At 40.1% G+C, this 19,336-nt stretch overlaps 1 protein-coding gene across 1 annotated transcript; it reads left to right on the top strand.

Moving 5' to 3' along the window:
* Positions 1 to 11,126: 11,126 nt before the first annotated feature.
* tacr3l (tachykinin receptor 3-like) lies at positions 11,127 to 19,067 on the top strand. The gene is made up of 5 exons (XM_076294659.1): positions 11,127 to 11,880; positions 12,245 to 12,433; positions 12,908 to 13,058; positions 16,965 to 17,161; positions 17,672 to 19,067. The coding sequence occupies exons 1-5, from the start codon at positions 11,513 to 11,515 to the stop codon at positions 17,967 to 17,969; spliced, it is 1,203 nt and encodes a 400-aa protein (XP_076150774.1). The 5' UTR covers positions 11,127 to 11,512; the 3' UTR covers positions 17,970 to 19,067.
* Positions 19,068 to 19,336: the final 269 nt, after the last annotated feature.

Here is a 19,336-nt window from a genome sequence, read left to right as displayed (position 1 = left end):
ACCTTGAAGTTGGATTAAAACAAAATGTGCTCCTCCGGCCAGAGACCCAGGAGATCATGCCGAACATGTACTGAGCTAGAACAGAGGATTTCTACTTTGGAATCAAAGATGCATGCCCTTCCATCAACGACAGATGAACTACGAGAGGCATCTCATGAAGTGAGTACAGCAACTACAGGAAATGCAGAGAATGTAACCCAGCAGTCTAATATCACTGCTAATAGAGCAGATGAATGCATCGACCTCACAAAGGGAAATGTGAGTACAGAGCCTTGGCACAGGCAAGGTGCCAGACCAAAAAACAAAAAACATAATACAAGAACTGTAATTACCTCAACACCAGTAAATTCAGATGTTAACTTCAGGCCTCGTATCAGAAATACAGACGATTCAGCAAACTACTACAGGGCTTGTGGTCCTAAGGGAAGCCCACAGCCCCTAACACTATGGAACAGATTTGAATGCCTCCGGGACGTGAGAGAGGAATTTCCCAGGGAACAGACCCAAAGCAGGCAGCAATCAAACCACAACAATAGAAAGATGGGCACAGACAAGAAGCAGCACTCGACACCTATTCATCCCACAACCCTCGTTCTAGGCGACTCTGCTGTGAGACATATAAATGGGGAAAGGATGATTGTATGTTGTTTCCCAAATGCTTCAGTGTCTGACACAAAAAACAAGCTTGCAGAACTGGTGTCAAAATATGCAACTATCAAGCGCATCATTGTGCATGTTGGAGCAAATGACATCTACAGAGAACAGCTGTATGTCAAAGAAGATTTCAAGGAACTTGGGCTCACAAAAACATGCTTTTCAGTTGGGATGAATTTTATTGACAATTTTAACCTTTTTTGGAATCGCAGGGAATACTTCAGACCAAATAGCACAGAGCCGAGTTGGACTGGGGCCAAGATCTTAACCGAATCTCACCTCTCTCTCCTGCACCCAAAATTTTTTCTGCCAACCTTGAGCCGAGCCTCTGATAAGCGCTCAGTGGCCATAAAGACGGAACAAGCGGATGACATCAACAACTCAGCTAAACCAAAACACACCAAAGCACAGGCTGAAACAGAGATATGCCCAACCTCCCCTGCTGTGGGGCCCTCTGATAACCACCCGCTAGCCTCCACTGAAATGCAGACCTTGGAGAAACATAAACAACCAGCTCAACAATGCCAAGCCATGTCCACTGGACAAGATAAGATGGGTGCTGCTAAAATGACTCAAAGTCAATCACTGGCGTCAAACTCCCTGGAATCAGCAAACAAATGGATGTGATGAGCATGAGGAGATAGCACCTATCAAAGCTGCTGAGAGGCTATCAGAAAGGAAGGGTCATGTTGTAACACCAGTACCAATACCCCTCCCCACCTCCGTCGTCTCCTTGTCACCACAAAGACACAACAACATGGAATACACTACTGGAATACATGCTAAAAGCGGAGCATCTGCAACAAACTTCCCAGAACCGGAAACAGAGGGAAACTAAACTTGATGTCAGAGTTCAGCTTGATAGACTACGAAACACTTGAAAAAACGGTACAGAATCTCAGCTCTTCCACATGTGTCTTAGACACTCTGCCTACCAATTTCTTCAAAACTGTTTTTCACCTCATAGCGGCGGATGTCCTTCAAATTGTAAATGTATCACTGCTGTCTGGCACTTTTCCTAAGTCACTGAAAACAGCTTTTGTAAAGCCACTTCTCAAGAAGAATAACCTGGATGCCTCCATGCTAAACAATTACAGGCCCATATCCAATCTACCTTTTATTGGCAAAATTATTGAAAAAGTCCTACGGACTTTCCCCTCAAGGTGGCGGCAAAGATGGCAACATTCCCGGAAAGGTACTGGCTTGATGAAATTCATTCTGGACTCTCTATTCGACCACATAAAGACCTCAGGATACTTTGGTTTGGCTTTAGGGACCCTCTACTCACTACCACGTAAGTGTTATGTTGTTTGGAACTGTAGAAGAGGTATAAAAATAGCGTTTTGTAGCAGCGCAATTGAAATGCCCCGCTCACTTCCAGGCTACGAGTTGTGACTGAAAACTGTACAATCGAACTTTCTCAAAACACATCCGAATGACATAATTTTGATGTCAACTCAACGTATGTACCCCCAATCATCCGGAAATCGATCTAAAGTGCATTTTACTCCGGATAATTCCTTTAAGCCCTCCCTCAAAAAACCTAGCCTTGTATCAATACTGGTCCTCCTGGACCTCAGCCTTTGACACCATAGACCATGACATACTACTTAGGCTGAAAATGTGATAGGCATCAAAGACTCAGCACTCGCTTGGTTTAGATCACAACCTCCTAACCGTCAACAATTTGTACAGGTCCATACTAAACCATCTACCCAGATTATGGTAAAATATGAAGTGCCTCAAGGCTCAGTACTGGGGCCCCTGCTGTTTAGCAGATGATACACAACTATACCTCTCCATAAAACCTGATGAATTAACCCCGTTAGCCAAACTTGACTATTGTATAAGAGATATAAAGACATGGATGACAAATCATTTTCTGCTTTTGAACTCAGATATCATGGTTTTGGTTCTAAAAAGGTCATGGTTTTAGGTTCTAAAAAGATGAGGGATATCCTATCCACATCACAGGCTACATATAGTGATCTTCCACTGACCTCATCCACAAGTGTTAAAAACCTAGGAGTTATAATTGACCAGGACCTAGCACTAAATAATCACATAAAACAAATCACCAACACTTCATTTTACCATTTAAGGCACATTTCAAAGATAAGGAAGTCCTTATATCCTTACCAGATACCGAGAAATTAATCAATGCTTTTGTCACCAGGATAGACTATTGCAATGCTATTGCAATGCTATTACGCTGGCTGTAATTATACCTGTCTAAAGAGCTTACAGCTTATACAAAATGCAGCTGCTCACACAAAAAATATGAACATATTTCCCCCATCCTAGCATCTTTACACTGGCTACCTGTTAAAAGTCATTGACTTAAAAATATTACTTATATCTCTTGGTTGGTTGCCTGCATGGACACCTCATGAAGACACTTTTGTCTGCTTCTGACAGAAGAAGCACTTATCTATGCTGGCAGCAGCTGCTCCTGAACAAGTGTACATAGTCCCTCTAGATGGACTTGATGCAGTTGCAGGTGTCGCTGCAGGTTCAGAAGATGGTCTACCACGTCTTTTCTGAAGACACTGAGTCCTGCGTGCTTCACATGATTTCTAGTAGCGAATCTTAGCATTCTGCAGATGCTCACTGTTACCGGTGGATTTGTAGCAGTTCCTGTGCCAAACTGCTTTGTTCTGTTGTAAAATAACTGCACTGTAACGTTGTAATCGTTGGTTGATCTGTGATCACCATCTCCATATTCTCTAATGGACAAAAAACAAGAAATTTGCCATATGTCTCTAGTGATGGGTCATTCACAAGTCCACACATATCTGCCACTGGATACATAGCCCAAATATAATATAACCTAACCTAACTAGACTGTACCACCATGAACTATGAAAATGTGCTTGCTCAATAGTGTTAATTTCGTCAGACGAGACGAGAGGAAATATGTTCGTCAACAACCTTTTTTTCCATGACTAAGACGAGACGATGACAAGACGGCACTAATGTCCTGAAACACTGACTAAGACTATCTTAAGATGCATTATTGTTGACGAAAAAAGACGAGACTAAAATGTTTTGCATGAAATAAAAACTAAGATAAAATCTCTTTTCATTTTCGTCTACAAAATGAGAAGACAGAATATCTAGCTGTTACGTTTTCAAAATATTCCGAATGAGTTCATACGCAGCAGCTTTCCTGTAGGCTAGTCTACGTGCTGTTGCTGCAACCCTGTGGCTGCAACACGAAACTACATGGAACAAGAACACTGGAGATTTCTGCCAGAGTTAGCAAGCTAACTAAGCGAATGCCACAATGCTACATACCCAGAAGTTGAAGCTTCTCTCATACAAATTAACATCCCCCAGAATGTCCATACGAAAATGTTCATCATGTAATGTCAACTATTTAACTAGTTAGACTGATGATGCAAAGTTTGCTAGCAAGTAAGCTAATATGGAAAGTTCGCTAGCAAGTTAGCTATGGCTAAGATGGAGAGTCTGTTTGGGGAATGTGTTGTGTTTGGGTGCATATCGCCATCTAGCGAAGCGGAGTCAAACATTAATACTTTGGCCTACGACAGTGTTTCTCAAACTTTTTCAGTTTCAGGACCACTTAACTAACCCTAGCTAAAAAAAAAAAGATTAGACCTACTTCAACAGTAGCCTATAATTAGTCTACACAATAGGCCTACTCACTGAACCACCTTGCTTATTGTCTTTGGACTTTGCTTATTGTGTGGATTCATACTGTATGATTTAAACTGGCATATCTTACATAGACAGTGTTGCAGAACTGTTTTTACATACAACTGGTCTACGAATATGACAGTGGTCCAGTCAAATCTTTTACTGTCTATGGTCAAATCCCAGCCGAGCTATAACTGTAGCTCGACTTACCTGTGCATGTAAACATACTGACTGACAAAAAATCAGAATGAGTAATTATAACAGACGAGCAGCCCTGTGGACACACAATATTGTTGGAAAATTGAGATGTGTGAAACACCATTTGACTCAAATGGTAATCAGAAATAATTTGTTTAAAAAAAAAAGACTAAAATGTGTTGACTAAAACTGACTAAGACTAAGATACCTTTAGTTTTCTTTTGACTAAAACTAGAGTAAAATGACGAGACTTTTCGTCGACTAAAACTTGACTAACAAAAATGATATTTGAATGACTAAATATGACAAAGACTAAAAAGGACATTTCGTCACAAGACTAAGACTAAGACTAAATTAAAAATAGGTGACAAAATTAACACTATTGCTCAAATGTAGAAGGTCACCAATATCACCAACCATGAAGAACAGAGCACTATGTGCTTCAGGTTATTCGATATTCTAAATTCTATAACTGCCAGCCATCACAGCCAACTGCTAGTGTCTCTTTTTCTTATACTCTCTCTTACACACACACACACACACACACACACACTCACCTGTCTGTTTGTCTATATGATCCTTTTACCCTTTCTTATCTTCACACTTACATAGGCTACGGAAGGCCTTACAGACTTTAGCTGGTACTAGCTATGTAAGTCTATTAAACTTGATTTAACAGAGATCTCTGCACTTTGTGCTCTGAATGGGTGTAGACAAGAACTGGCTAGGCCTACACTCAAGCACACTAATAGGCATGAATTGATAGTATTGATATTGAAGTATTATTTTTTTAAGCAGACAATTTCGAGAATTTTAGACACAATTTCTTGTTAAAGAGATCAATCATCAGCCTAAAAACGTTTTATAATGTTGTATTGTTTATGTGGTCCACTTTTGCACACTACCTTGTAGAATATCTTTGCTTTTTGGCACCAACCCTATGCTATAATACCAGCAATGTGAGGTTTATGGACAAAACACAAAATTTGACCTTTTCTGAATTTGACCTTTGATTTGGGTCCTTCAAAACCTTCAAAAAAATGGAGATTAAGAAGAATTAAGAACCCCTAGAACAAAGATATAATACTCTCCAAAAATTAACATGTGAATCCCACAAGCCCCCAAATTAGACACATAGGCCCCCCTACTATAATCCATATCAAATAAAAAGGACAGTTGAAACATAGAGGTTGAATTTGAGATGTCCCTACAACCATTCATATGGAAATCCCTGTGTAAATTAATTTGGGCCCAACCACTTCATGGTATAATTAATCGACATTGTATCCTGACAACTCATTTGGCAAAGTGTATCAATAACAGTGCCAATTCTATTTCCTCTGAGTGCTTGTCTGTTTAAATGGCTCTTTCAGAGCACTCCAGATGGCTTTGGATAGGAGGTTCTGCCAGATAACTAAATGTCAGTGGTTTCCTGGTTAAGCTGGATTGGTACAAAGCATTGGGGTGCCAAGACTGATGGCAGTTATAAAGCTTATTGCTCCACAAATTCTAGTTTAGTGTGGAAACCAAATAAATGCTTTCAATGATTTGCTTTTTTTCACACCAAAAAAGCAGTGTTTTAAATTCAGCAAATCTGTTGGTCAAATGTTCAACAATATGTGACTGTGAGTTCCAAATTGGGTTTAAAGTCTGCCGATTTTTCAACTGTAACTAATGTGCTTGCAGCAGGGTTGTTGTTTACCTTAAGTAACCCCCTTGAATGATTAAACAAACACAAGTTTTTGCTTATCTTCCTCACATCGTGTTCTCTGACATGGGCCTTTAAAATCAAATTAGCCTATCTGTGGAGTCTTGAAAGAAAGGTAGTGGACTGGATGACTTTTCATATTCCATTTTGCCCACCGCACTGGTATTCACTGCAGATGTAGGGGAGCTATTGTGCTCTGGTAAATGGCAGTGTGTAAGTGATGTCCATCTAGGGCTGTTGTTCCTATAGTCTTGAGAATACATTTATTTTCCTAAATTTATTTGAAAAATGACCATATTCTTCAACCTCTGTTTCCTCTTTGTATTATTGTAAGTAGTCACATTCTATGTACGATTCTAAGTATGATGTGCCTCATTCACCAATATCTTTCAAAGTGTTTTCTCAAAGTTGTTCTTAGGAAAAGCCTGTCTTTGCCAGTAAAACAGTTTGTAATGTCCTATGCCATTCCTTTACGGTAAGGGTACATGAATTATCATGAATTCATGCATGAATTAATTCATGAGTTATGCATTACTTCATTCCTTTATCTCTTATGAATCACTAGGAATTGACATGACTTCATAGTCTCTCATTCATGACCTCATGCATGAACGAACAACACAAAGCATTAGGTACGATGAGTACATCATTATGATTTATTAAGCATGATCATCATGATTACATGAATGTAAGGTTAATTGCTCATGAGTTCATCATGTTTGTGGCCCCTCAACTAAAGTGTTAACAATGGCATGTGTTTAGAGAGCAGCACAAGTTGTGCTCATATCAGTTTATGTGTTGTTCATATATGAGGTCACAAATGACAGAATATGAATATGAATTCTGATGATTCATGAGATATTAAGGAATTAAGTAATACATAAATCATGAATTAATTAATGCATGAATTCATGATCATTCATGTACCCTTACCGTAAAGTGTTACCGAGACTTCTTGAGACTTCTCAAAGTCTCTCAAGATCGTAGATTCGTACGTGCATTCATATCCATTTTTTTCTATGGGGTTCTGATCAGGGGCCAGAAATGGCCATGGCAGAAGCGTCTTCAGTTTCTGTTGTTCATTTCTGTTTTTTGGTTCAATGACCTGCTGGATGATCTAGTCATGACACACTTTTAGTGTACTCATGGAGTTCATGATACCTTCCCCCTAATGAGGTTCCTTGGGCCTTTGGAATAAAAACAGGCCCACAATATCACAGACCCTCCACAACAGTTATCATTAGGCATGGGGTTCTTTTTGGTAGAGTCATTCTTCTATGTCTGCCAAACCTACCTTGGGTGTTTTTTGCCAAAAAGGTAAATTTTCATTTCATCTGATAATAGCACCTGATTCCAAAGTTCCTATAGCATTCAAAAACTCAAGCCATTTACATTTGTAATTAAATGGCATCTTTCATCATTGAAAACAGAGGCAAGCCCAATTTTTTTTTATTTTTTTTTTATTTCTTGATAAAGTAATGTGTAATATCGATATGTTCTCCCAACGGTTCTTTTAAAATGTAACATATAACTGAACATTCCAGCGGGCATCTGGAATACCTCCTAGGTTCAAGCGGCCAAAACAGGGCTGCCAGAGCTTATTTTGCAGCTCAATTCGGTGGCAGTGTGTACATACAGTTATGGAATTTGTTCTTCCACTGTGCATGGGGACAAGATTAACATGGGCATTTGTCCAAGCAACTTTTTCACATTTCCACTTGATTCAAACTTCCTAATTATTGTTTTAAGTGTAACTAAGCTGTAACATGTAACAATTTGTATGTCCATTCCTTGACACATAGCACATTTTCGCTTCATTTGAATTGTGTATTCTCTGGTCTTTCCCATGTTGAAGAATGACTAGGGCATTTGACCTCTGTGTCACTTTATTGTTTACTTCTAAGTGAAACAAAAAATCATGGATTACAGCTACATGACTCAGACCTGGTCCTGACTGCAGTGAAGCTCTATAAACAAGATTTTTCTTTGGTTGAATATAAATGTATAAAAACAATTCTGGGGGTACCAATAACTGGAGGACATGTCTTTTTGTTAAAAAAATGTTATTGATATATGAACTTCCCTTCAAAGTTGGATTTTTCCTCATGTGAAATTAAGATAAATCACTAAAATCACTTTTTACCTGTTTTTGTCAACTTCAGTGGTGCCAATAAATGTGGAGGGCGCTGTGGCACTAAGATTTAAAGGATTGTAGCCCACAAGATGCATTCTACCATTCTGGCAAAATGTTAATATTTGAACTCAACTGCCAATCAAATTACTTCATCCTGCCATGCTCCTGAAGCAACATGTTGATTAGCTGGAAAAGAGCCACCGTGTTGTACAACATGTCTATGTGCAGGACCAGGACTGTGCATAAAGACAGGTGTGCTTTGAGCACACACACACAATGGACAGATAGAGGACAGTGAGGAGGCATTACCAAAATGTACGATACAATACAATCACAGATCACACCTTTCATATGCAAATCCAAAGGCAGTATAATCAAGTTTTTCATAGCCACATGAAATTAACTTGTCAAAATTGCTAGTTCAAAACTGACTCCTTTATGACACTTCCGTCACAATAATTCGTACCTCTGGGTCTCTCTTCCTCTTCATTTTGCGCCCAGTTCTTCAGTTTTTTCTCACCGTGTTGCTCATCGCTCTCCGTCTCCCCGCATTAGCTCAAGCTGCGGGAGACTAATGCTTTAATTAGTTCTGTAATCCTGTTAGATGAGTCACACGAACACCGGGCTCTGGAGACAATTTACCAGATTGACAGAGCAACTCGCAGCCAAATAGATGCACAAATGAATGCATAGAACTTGCATAGAAAGACTCACACAAACACATATGCACACACATTGTAATACATTTAAATGTATATGCATTTGTACTTTAGGTTCACATAGTCAACTGAAAAATTAGTTATGATATGTCAATAAAGAAGTTGTATACAACTAGCATTACAAAAACCTTTTGTGCTGATTTTTTGCAGGTGCATTTCTGTGTTTTAAGAGGAGCAACAGAGTCACTTGAACCACACCACTATGTAGATTGACTGTCAGATTATCAAAACAACGTTTGCACTACAAGAGTAAAGTATATCAGGTAAATACTCAGTCATTATGAACTTAGTATTGCTGTCAATGTGGTGCTAAGGTCACAACACTTATTTGGAATACAGAGAGAAACACTGAAAAAGATACAGAAGAGATCTGAAACAGGAACCTATACAAAAGTCATTGGATAATTTGTGTTGAAATCAGCAGTAAAAATGTATAGATGTGATGTGAACTAAGATGAAGTCTAAATCCATGTAGAGGATCTGGGTGCCACAAACCAAGTTGGGATCAGGGGCGTCGGACTGGGTGTAGACTGATTACCAGTACTGATTACTAGGGCCCTAAAGGGAGGGAGTCTGGAATGCATGGGGGGAGGGGGGGGGGGGAGTGGGAGATGAAACTCTTCAGTTCATGAAAAGAACACCAGTGCCAAAAGTGTGTCAGTAAACAGATCTGGCAGCCTGATCATGCACAGACCATAGAGTGATGCCTCAAATTAAGTAGCGTTTCGCCACACTTCAGCCTAAAGAATTGAAAACGATGTACCCAAGGCAGGTGACTCATTAAAGGGTTTACACACACCCAGAGAGAGAGAGAGAGAGAGAGAGAGAGAGAGACAGACAGACAGAGAGAGAGATGTTCTGACTAATGCTCCCCCTTGTGGTGGCAGCATCTGTGGAAGCCCCATGGGATTACAGCCACATAGAGGGATGAAAGCCTTTTCTGCACCTGGTCCCCTATCTATCAGTGAGCTTTATCCTGCCTCCCAACCTGTATGCCAGTCAATTAAGTGTGTCCTCTTGCAGGATATACATTAATAAAGTTGTTAAGAATGCTGCTTGCCATGCCTGTTCTTATACCAAACCGTGGCATTATGGTATAAAACTCCTAAAGAAACTAAAGAATGTCATATCTAAAGAAATATCAACAGACTAAATTCACAGGGTAGCCTATATCTGTTTTGTCAATTTTGTCAACTATGTTGTTTTGTGTTCAGTGTTTGAGGTGTACAATATAATTTGACCGCCTAGCTAGAACTCCTTTGATTTTAGATTCAAGTCTTCCTTGTCAAAATTCTTCTGATTAGAGCCATTCAGTCTGGTGGATTGGTATAAACCACGAACCACTTGCCACTTGAGGACATGACTACCCCCAGCAATAGCGCAGTTTTAGGAGGGATGATCTGTTATGACAGCCAGCATCAGAGGCACCAAGTACTTTCCAAATAGACAACAAGATGAGCAGGAGACACTTGGGTTCCAGGACAGATAGCTTGAGGCTTAAGAATGCAGACAAGCTCAGTAGTTCCTGCTGATTCGCCACCTTTGTCTGCAATAACAGCCAAGCAGCATATGTGTCTTTCATTAACTGATCACTAGGAGAATGAATCATTATCTTTGAATGGCCCATAGATCAATGCTATCTCTCTGTCTTGAAAATCTATGATCAACCACGTGCAGTCCTGAGATAACAGCATGACCAGATGGAGAACTGTCAACTGTCAAGGCTTTGATTATTGGTTTTAGACATAGCCATGGCCAGTATTCCTTTGATGTGATCCACAGTTATTGAAGCAACTTTAATACTTCTCATAATTTCGATAGTGATGAATCTGTGTTGATCCATCCATGTTTACAAAAAAGGAAGAGAAGATGCTGATGACTGCGGCTTTTTTGTCAGTTGTTTGCATTCCATTCATAACCATTTAAAACATGTCACCTGTTCCTTTTGTGATAAATCGGCCGTCAGGTAAGGCGTAATGAGTAATTTATGAGCTTCTACCACCGCCCTCTCACATGTGCGTGTGCACGAGTGCTTTCGAGTCGCGAAGTGCTGAAGCGCTCCTCACTGATGATGAACTGTTACTGTATAAGTAAGTCCAATATGTTCAGTCGAGGATGTGCGATGTAGTCATTACACACGCTGTGTCTTGAGGACCCCATTGATCAGGTGCCAGGGACCTCAGTGAGGCGTAAGCTGTGAAAGCCACAACACGAAAAGTCTGGTAGGCGTCGGTGTTTCGGAATTTTACGCAGCGGCAGGTGGGCATTTTTTTTTCACATTGGGGACAAACCTTAATGACTAAATGTACCCAAGAATGCAGTCTGCAGTATTGGACACTTATATAGCCTATCCAACACATCTGGCAAAATCTATTTTTTGATGACAATATTTCACATAAAATATTTTGTGCCCCAGACTAGAGCATACTTTGCAGGGGAATGGCTGGGTCATCGAACGGATCTAATATTACGCGTAACTTCACTAATCAGTTTGTTCAGCCTCCATGGCGAGTTGCGCTTTGGTCAGTAGCATACAGTTCAGTGTTGGCAGTTGCTGTGTTTGGAAATCTGATTGTCATTTGGATCATTTTGGCTCATAAGCGAATGCGAACGGTTACAAATTATTTCTTGCTTAACTTGGCATTCTCTGATGCTTCGATGGCTGCCTTCAACACACTTATTAATTTTATTTACGCCACTCACGGCGAATGGTATTTTGGAGAGGCATATTGCAAGTTCCACAACTTCTTCCCCGTCGCCGCTGTGTTCGCTAGCATCTATTCCATGTCTGCTATAGCTGTTGACAGGTAAGAACACTGAATCTCCAGTACCTTCACAATGTCTGTCAGTGTGCTTGGTCCGTGTATCATAATTGCATTTGAAGAATAAGGCTGGTACACTGAACGTCATGTCTTGTGCATACGACTCACATAGCCTAATCTTGATTGTTGCCTGCAATGCATAAAATTATATTCTCGTTTAGGACTGTAAAAGATGAACCTTGTTAATAGAGAACCAAGGATTTCAAGCTCTTATTATATTAAACAGAGACAGCAATAAAGATGCGATCTGTAGTTTTCAATTGTGTGACCATCTGTATAGTCAAATAATGCTGTGTGTGTCTCTGTTTTATAAGTGTTGTTTATGTATGTTTTATGCATATGCATATAGGTATATGGCTATCATACATCCTCTGAAGCCTCGTCTGTCAGCCACTGCTACTAAAGTTGTGATAGTGTGCATTTGGGCGTTGGCTGTTGTGTTGGCCTTCCCCCTCTGTTACTACTCTACCACCTGGAAGATGCCCCAAAGAACATTATGTTATGTGGCGTGGCCCAGACCCTCCAATGATCCTTTCATGTAAGACACAAACTCCTCCCTCTCAGTTCACCACAGTGACTGTTGGCACAGCAATGCATCATTATATGCTATCTCACAAATTAATTCAATTTCCACACTGTTGTGATTGGGGCTCACGATCAACATATCCCTGATATCCTCCTGGCTTACTTTCCCTCATGCATATCTTTGTAATTTCTCCAAATACTGATCTAAACCATTTTGAAACCGTTGTGGAAGATAAATGTCTGTGTGGCTGTTCCATAGTTCCTGTCCACTTACCTTGCCATGACTTTTCAACAATCCATTGACACTTTAGACACACAGTCATTTGAGTCCACAAAGAAAATCAATCCAATTTTTTGGAAACATTAAGAGCAAATAGATATCACAGAGACATCAATCACTTTCGTAATAAGAAATAGAATCATTGATTATCAAAGTTGTCATACCTATATGTCATACCTAACCACCTGTTTCTCCTTATCTGCACAGGTATCATATTATTGTGGCTGTGTTGGTTTACATGCTCCCCCTGGTGGTCATGGGTATCACCTACACCATTGTGGGGATGACACTGTGGGGTGCAGAGATACCTGGAGACTCATCCGATAACTATCATGACCAGCTATGCGCCAAAAGAAAGGTAAGCAGTGCATGCCTCGGAGACATTTCAGCCCTGAGCAGCATGTTGTACCCTGTAATCATGTCAGCCTTGGTATAGCCTATGTAAAATCCACTTTTTAAACAATTCATTTGATCTCTCCCTGCCCTCTGTCATTCTATGCTATCCAGAAAAAGACTGACAGAGATTTGGATTATTAGACAGGGAATAGATGTTTTTAATTCCATGATTGATGTAATGGCAGTATTTAGATTTAGTTTTGTCCAAACTGACCCCCAATTGAATGCATCAAGATGAATATATTCTGGTCTATTTTTGTGCTTGTGATCCTGTTATGCTTTGACAGACTATTGTTGGTGCTCTCTAGGGCTCATTTTGCACAAGGATTAAGGTCATTTATGTACGTATGATGAATGTCTATGGGGACAGCTGCGAGGGTTTAAAAAAACACTTTCTACTGTATGTTGATTCTAAATCAGGGATTACCCAGAAGTTCTTTATTTCTGAGTCAGGAAAATGAGTTTGTATTAATGACAGTGTTGTCTTCCTGAAAACTAAAGCCATTGTTTTTGTCTTAATGGATTAGTGTGAGAATTCACTTTAGATTTTTTCCACCTTCTAGCTCCCAGGAGGACATTTTGTTCATAATGTTCTTAATCTCTGCCTAGTTTATTTGTTGGCCCTAGAGTTGTTTTACACAGTTTTGCCAGTTGCTTTTGGCGAGTAGAGTGGCCAGGAAACAGGAAACAGTGTTCTTCGAGTGACAAAGTGGAAATGGATATATCCTACCCAAATAATTCTAAGATCAAAGCACATAGTTTCTTGCTGATAGTTGAAGTCAGGAAAAGGAGGTTTGGGATGTGAAGAAAGAGACACACTGTGAGGTGTTGCTCCGGCACACACTGTTAGGTGTTTGTCCTGCACAAATGATGAACGTGGAGTTGTTTGTCCTTTTACTCCCTAAGGCAGAACTCCAGTAAAAGGAAAACCTTTAGGGCTCCTTTCAGGCACGAAAGTAAATTCTTAATGTATTCTGCGGCATTCTCATCAATACCATGTGGACCAGCAGTTGTGTCAGGTTTCTTCAAAAAGAAAGGGCACATTCAAATGCCATTAATCAACTTGAGTCTGGTATAGTATACTAATTTACATTCATTAATGTTGCATTCTTTCCAATAAAGAGACACTACAATACAAATGCAGTGCCCCAAGCACACACTGGCCAAATAGTATCAATACCATTTGGCACATGCCCACCTAGCTTCAATGGGCACAAGCCCTCTGTTAGCCTACCACAACACTGCTTTAACGGTCTCTTAGAGCTTTGTGTTTAGTCCATCTATAACTATAATAATAGTGAGAGAAAGGGAAAGGAGGTACCTGAGATATGCATTCACATTTGCTTATAAAATATATTTAAATTTGAGTTTGAAAAGCCCAGGCCTTCATGTTAGAATGATTTAAAATGTCTTCTCATAAATTGATCAGTGCAACTTTATTCTGAATGCTACCAAATTTAAATTGTAACCGTGTTTCAATATAGTTACTCATATTTAGCATTTGAAATACATAATCCCGTATTCGCTTGCTGATTATGGCATGTGTGGTCTGTGTTTATGCAGTATACTTTAGCTTTCCCACACCCCTTAATCTCTGTCTGTATTCATGCAGATGGTTGGCCACTGTGACCTGCCGTGATGTTGGGTGCGTCATTGCTAACCTTTAGCAGCTTAGTGTGTCTGTCTATGACAGGAACGCACCATGACCTCCATTGGCACCTCAAGACCCATTAGGGAGGCCAGCCTCCCTTAGAGTAGTGATGTGGATCCACCCAGTCATGTCCCGATGAATGAAAAAAATTAAAGTTGACAGGGAAGCAGGGATTAAAGTTCTCTGGCACCGTGCTTGAATTCATGTGGGGCAGTCAAGACCAAATTCCTTGTATGGAAGTATACTTGGCCAAGAAACCTGATGTATATGTGTGGAGCTAGTTCTGCAGGACATGCTCAAAGCTTGTCCCTGGAGTCTCTGTACTTGTACAAACCTCCTAAAAATACCCAAAAAATCTCTCATATAGAAATGGCCAAAAAGCCTCATTCATTGACACTGTCCCGTTAAAATATTGTCTAAGATTATGTTTTATGTTAGATGTGATGTGAAGGACTGTAAAAGCAAATGACTGAGAATAAAAATCAGATGCTTTCATAGGGGATATATGCAGAAAGCACTGACCTGATGTGATGAATATTTTGAGATACTTGACTTTTGATTTCCATGATCTATAAGCCATTCTTATGAATATTAAGATCAAGATTAAAAAGCTTGAAATAATCACTTAATGTGTAATGAATGTAGAACATATTTGGAAAAATAATTATTTTTTTGAAATAAATTTGAAATACATTATGGAAAAGAGCTTTTCACACACACTTAGGGAATGTAATACTTAGGCTATGTGAAGACTAGGTGTAGCATGTTTAAACACTGAGCATATGTGTGTCTGTACTGATGGCTATTGATTTCAAATGAGAGAATGTAGCCTTTACATTTCCACCGATGCACTTTATCCACTCATCGCTATCAGCTTTGGCCAGACCCATGAATTTTAACTTGCGGTTGAATGGCTCTCAAAGCAGTGGCTTCAGTGTTTGGCGTCAGTGCACAGGCGCCTTTCATGTGTAAATGACTCCATTCTCTTTTGAGGGCATTGCAACCCTGTCATATTTTCTCCTCTATTTCTGCTCCAATCCTGGACAAAGGGGAAAAAAGTGTGAGTGTAAAACAAGCATAGGCTACATCGAGTGGCAGGGTATGACTGCCGAAAACTCTGGCATGGAGTGGCAGGGTATGACAGACGAAAACTCTTTGCAGTAATTGGCAGTCATGAGGACCACTGCTGTTTTTGTCTGTGACGACAACTGCCATGCTCTAATTTGTGATTTTTTGTAAGAGACTATTGGCAAACTATTATCTTTGGCAGCAAGCCTCTCATTTTCAACTATGGATCCAAATACAGAGCAAAGCTCTTGGCCAGATGTTCTGAATCCTTAATGTAATGAGCCATTTAACAGATGTTGAAAAAACTAATCACAGTCTAATGAAGAGCAATTGAAAGGTGCTGTATTTTAATATAATCATCTAAGGCTGAGTTCACGGTGAGCTCTTAGCAATGTATAACATATTAAAAGTGTACATATTTAGACCAAAAATGGCAATTGAAATGAGATGGCACACGAAACTGCAATACAGGGCAAAGTGTGATACATTGGATCTGTAGATAGCCTCCTCTGAAATATATATGAAGAGCTCTTCTCCAAAATGCTATATCCAGCTTTTTCCTAAATATTTTTTTTAGATTTTGTTTTCCAAGTAATTTCAGTGGAACTGTAATTGGGTTTTGGTTATTTGATTTATCTTTACTCAATCAATCAGCATTGTGATGCGTCTTGCTTTGTTTAAGTTCTGGTGTGCAGGTGCATAGACTCCAGCATTGCCAAAGAAGTCATCATGTGAATGTGTCTTTTTTTCAGGCCTTCATGGTGCAATTCATCTAGTGTAGTTATTATCTCCACTTGTTGTTAGGCTACTCAGTAAGTGTCATTATTGTAAAGCATCTCAGGGGAGGCCATCAGACACCATCACACACCATCTGCAGGGTTCTAATTTAGTGAAGAGTGATGATGTCGCCTATAGAGAAAATCACCAAAGCAATTTCAGCTGCTTGTACCCTCCCTCTTTCCATACCCTGTATCTCTCTCTCTCTCTCTCTCTCTCTTCTCAGTGAGTACAAGAGCAGCTTGTTTCCTAAAAATCTCTTTGTTTCTGTCGTCTGCATGGAATCCAGGGAGATACTAGTCTGGAACGCCATCGTTCACCAACGTTTCCATCGGTCTCTCTCATCTACCATATCCGCTTCTTCTCTTTAAGGTGGTGAAGATGATGATTGTGGTGGTGGTGACTTTTGCAATCTGTTGGCTGCCGTACCATGTGTATTTCATCGTGACTGGCCTGAATAAATGGCTGAACCGCTGGAAGTCCATTCAGCAGGTTTATCTGTTTGTGCTTTGGCTGGCCATGAGCTCGACCATGTACAACCCCATCATCTACTGCTGCCTCAATGGAAGGTGAAAACACATTTTCACTCATTCCTCCAGAAGCACACACACACACACACACACACACACACACACACACACACACACACACACACACACACACCCACACACATACAGAGAGAGAGAGAGAGAGAGAGAGAGAGAAACATCCCTCTAATTAAGGCAAATACACAAAATCTCATAATCTCCTGCTTTGTGGCAGCCTTATGCAAACTGTGCCCTCTCCAGAAACTGTTCCATATTTCACCAGCAGGGGGTGCAGTGATTTTGTGGGTGGGGCACACAGAGTTTTGTAAGCACAAGTTACAGCCCTGTGGCCACTCTGAAATGGAACGCTTCCACGTGTGTGTGTGTGTGTGTGTGTGTGTGTGTGTATGTGTGTGTGTGTGTGTGTGTGTGTGTGTGTGTGAGTGACTATGAGATCATTACTTGAAGAAATGAGATAACTCATCTGCAAAAATGACCTTAAATGGTAATGATGTAAAGGCCCCTATGGGTAATTGTGTCTCTTGGCTCTAGGTTCCGGGCGGGGTTCAAGCAAGCACTCCGCTGGTGCCCGTTGGTGCATGTGTCAAGTGCAGATGAGCTGGAATTGCGTGCTATTCGCCTGCAGCCACGCAACCAAAGCAGCATGTGCACGCTGTCCCGTGTCGACACCAGCCTCCATGGCGATGACCGGGGCCGCAACCGTGACAAGCCTGGCAAATCGCTTGGTCAAGCAGGCGTCGCCAACGGCAGTACTAAAGAGGGTGAGTCACCTGCTGTCTCTGATCTGCAGGGTCCACAGGAGCACATGACAGCAGGGCACCTCCGCTGACGAGACTCAAATGCTCATGGTCTTTCATGGTTCTTCATAAAGACCCACTCCAGCAAATGTCAACGTTTAACCATTTAACCTTTTCCACATGCTCAATAGATGTTTTTTATGTGTTAAAAGACATATCACAAGCAAAATGAACAGTAGCCTATTTGTTGTTGACTGACTTGTGGAGTGGAGCTTTTCCAATGATTTTGGAGAATAGCTTTCCTAAGAACACATCTGCACATTTAGCTTTGCAAGATAAGAAAGTTAACGTGTAGCTATCTTACATAAAAATAACATGTTTTGCCATTAGATAACATGGTCACACCTACTGAGTAGTACTACACAACATTGCAGAAAGTGATAGAAAGTGAAGACAGTAGGCCTATAATTCTGATGCATCAACTTGTAGGTGACCTTGGCTGAATTATTCCAATATTAGAATATTATATTTTGGAAATCAAAGAGGGGGTAGAGATGCGTACAAGCTGTTTAAAGCGTATGAAGTGATTTTCCATTGAAGAGCAATATTTGAATGAATATTCAAGGTATGAATATGTACCTTAGAGGAACTAAGAGCCTGAATGTGAACATGTTGTGAAAAATGACTCAATGTTTCCGTGCATCATTTTATCTGAATGTATAATGCTGCTTTTGATGTAGGAAGACCAGTATGTGTATTGTGCCAAATCTTTTTGTGAATATGAATCTGAATAAAAAAGGTGAATGAAACAGTGGAACAGGCATATGAGTGTCTGAGATTTTGTTGTGGCATTTTCAAATCCGTTAAAGAAGTGTTTTAAATGCTAACTGAATAGGCCAGTTATTGTACCTTATAAAATGTGAATGTCCTTAATACTGTGAGAGTGTGTAGGCCTACTTAAAGGCTTCTAAAATCTTTATAGTCTTGTATGTGATGTTGAGGTTTTTCTTGATTTTTTTTTTAAAGTTCTACACTTTCTGTATGTTAAGTATGTGCAGAGTACAGTTTCATTGTTGGCATTTTAGTTAAAATTGTAATTTGAGTAATTCTGGTGTTAATCTCTTGTGTTTGTGATAATATGGAGCTGTTTTCGTAAGTCAATAAAGGTGTTGCATTCTGAAAAATGCATTGAACTGCATTGATCACCGTGACACTGCAACCAGGGTTGTTTTTGATTAGCTATAAAAGCTCCAATTTGACTGATTAATTCAGCAGTTTCATGAGACTTCTATTTAGCCAGCTGGCAGCCTCTCAGTGAGAGGAAGAGATGAGATTCCCTAGGCCTAGTACAATCTGCCTGATGAGGCTTAAGTGCGGAATGAAGCTCAAGATGGAGAGCTCCCACACTTTTTAAAAAAACATTTAGATTGAATTATCTGTCACCTTCCTGGTACAGCAA

This window comes from Alosa pseudoharengus, unplaced genomic scaffold (assembly GCF_046254945.1).
Source record: "Alosa pseudoharengus isolate Yale_2024_CS ecotype anadromous, Long Island Sound unplaced genomic scaffold, YU_APseudo_1.1 YU_APseudo_1.1_scf_2, whole genome shotgun sequence".
NCBI classification, from domain to species: domain Eukaryota; kingdom Metazoa; phylum Chordata; class Actinopteri; order Clupeiformes; family Clupeidae; genus Alosa; species Alosa pseudoharengus.
Note: the sequence above shows the minus strand (reverse complement) of the source record. Positions and strands in the feature narration are given on the sequence as shown.

Bases quoted from the DNA above. Each gene is read 5' to 3' on its own strand.
- tacr3l (XM_076294659.1), top strand. From the start codon at position 11,513: ATGGCTGGGTCATCGAACGGATCTAATATTACGCGTAACTTCACTAAT. The intron at 11,881-12,244 runs GTAAGAACACTG...ATATGCATATAG, and splicing joins TCTGCTATAGCTGTTGACAG to GTATATGGCTATCATACATC. The intron at 12,434-12,907 runs GTAAGACACAAA...TTATCTGCACAG, and splicing joins CCCTCCAATGATCCTTTCAT to GTATCATATTATTGTGGCTG.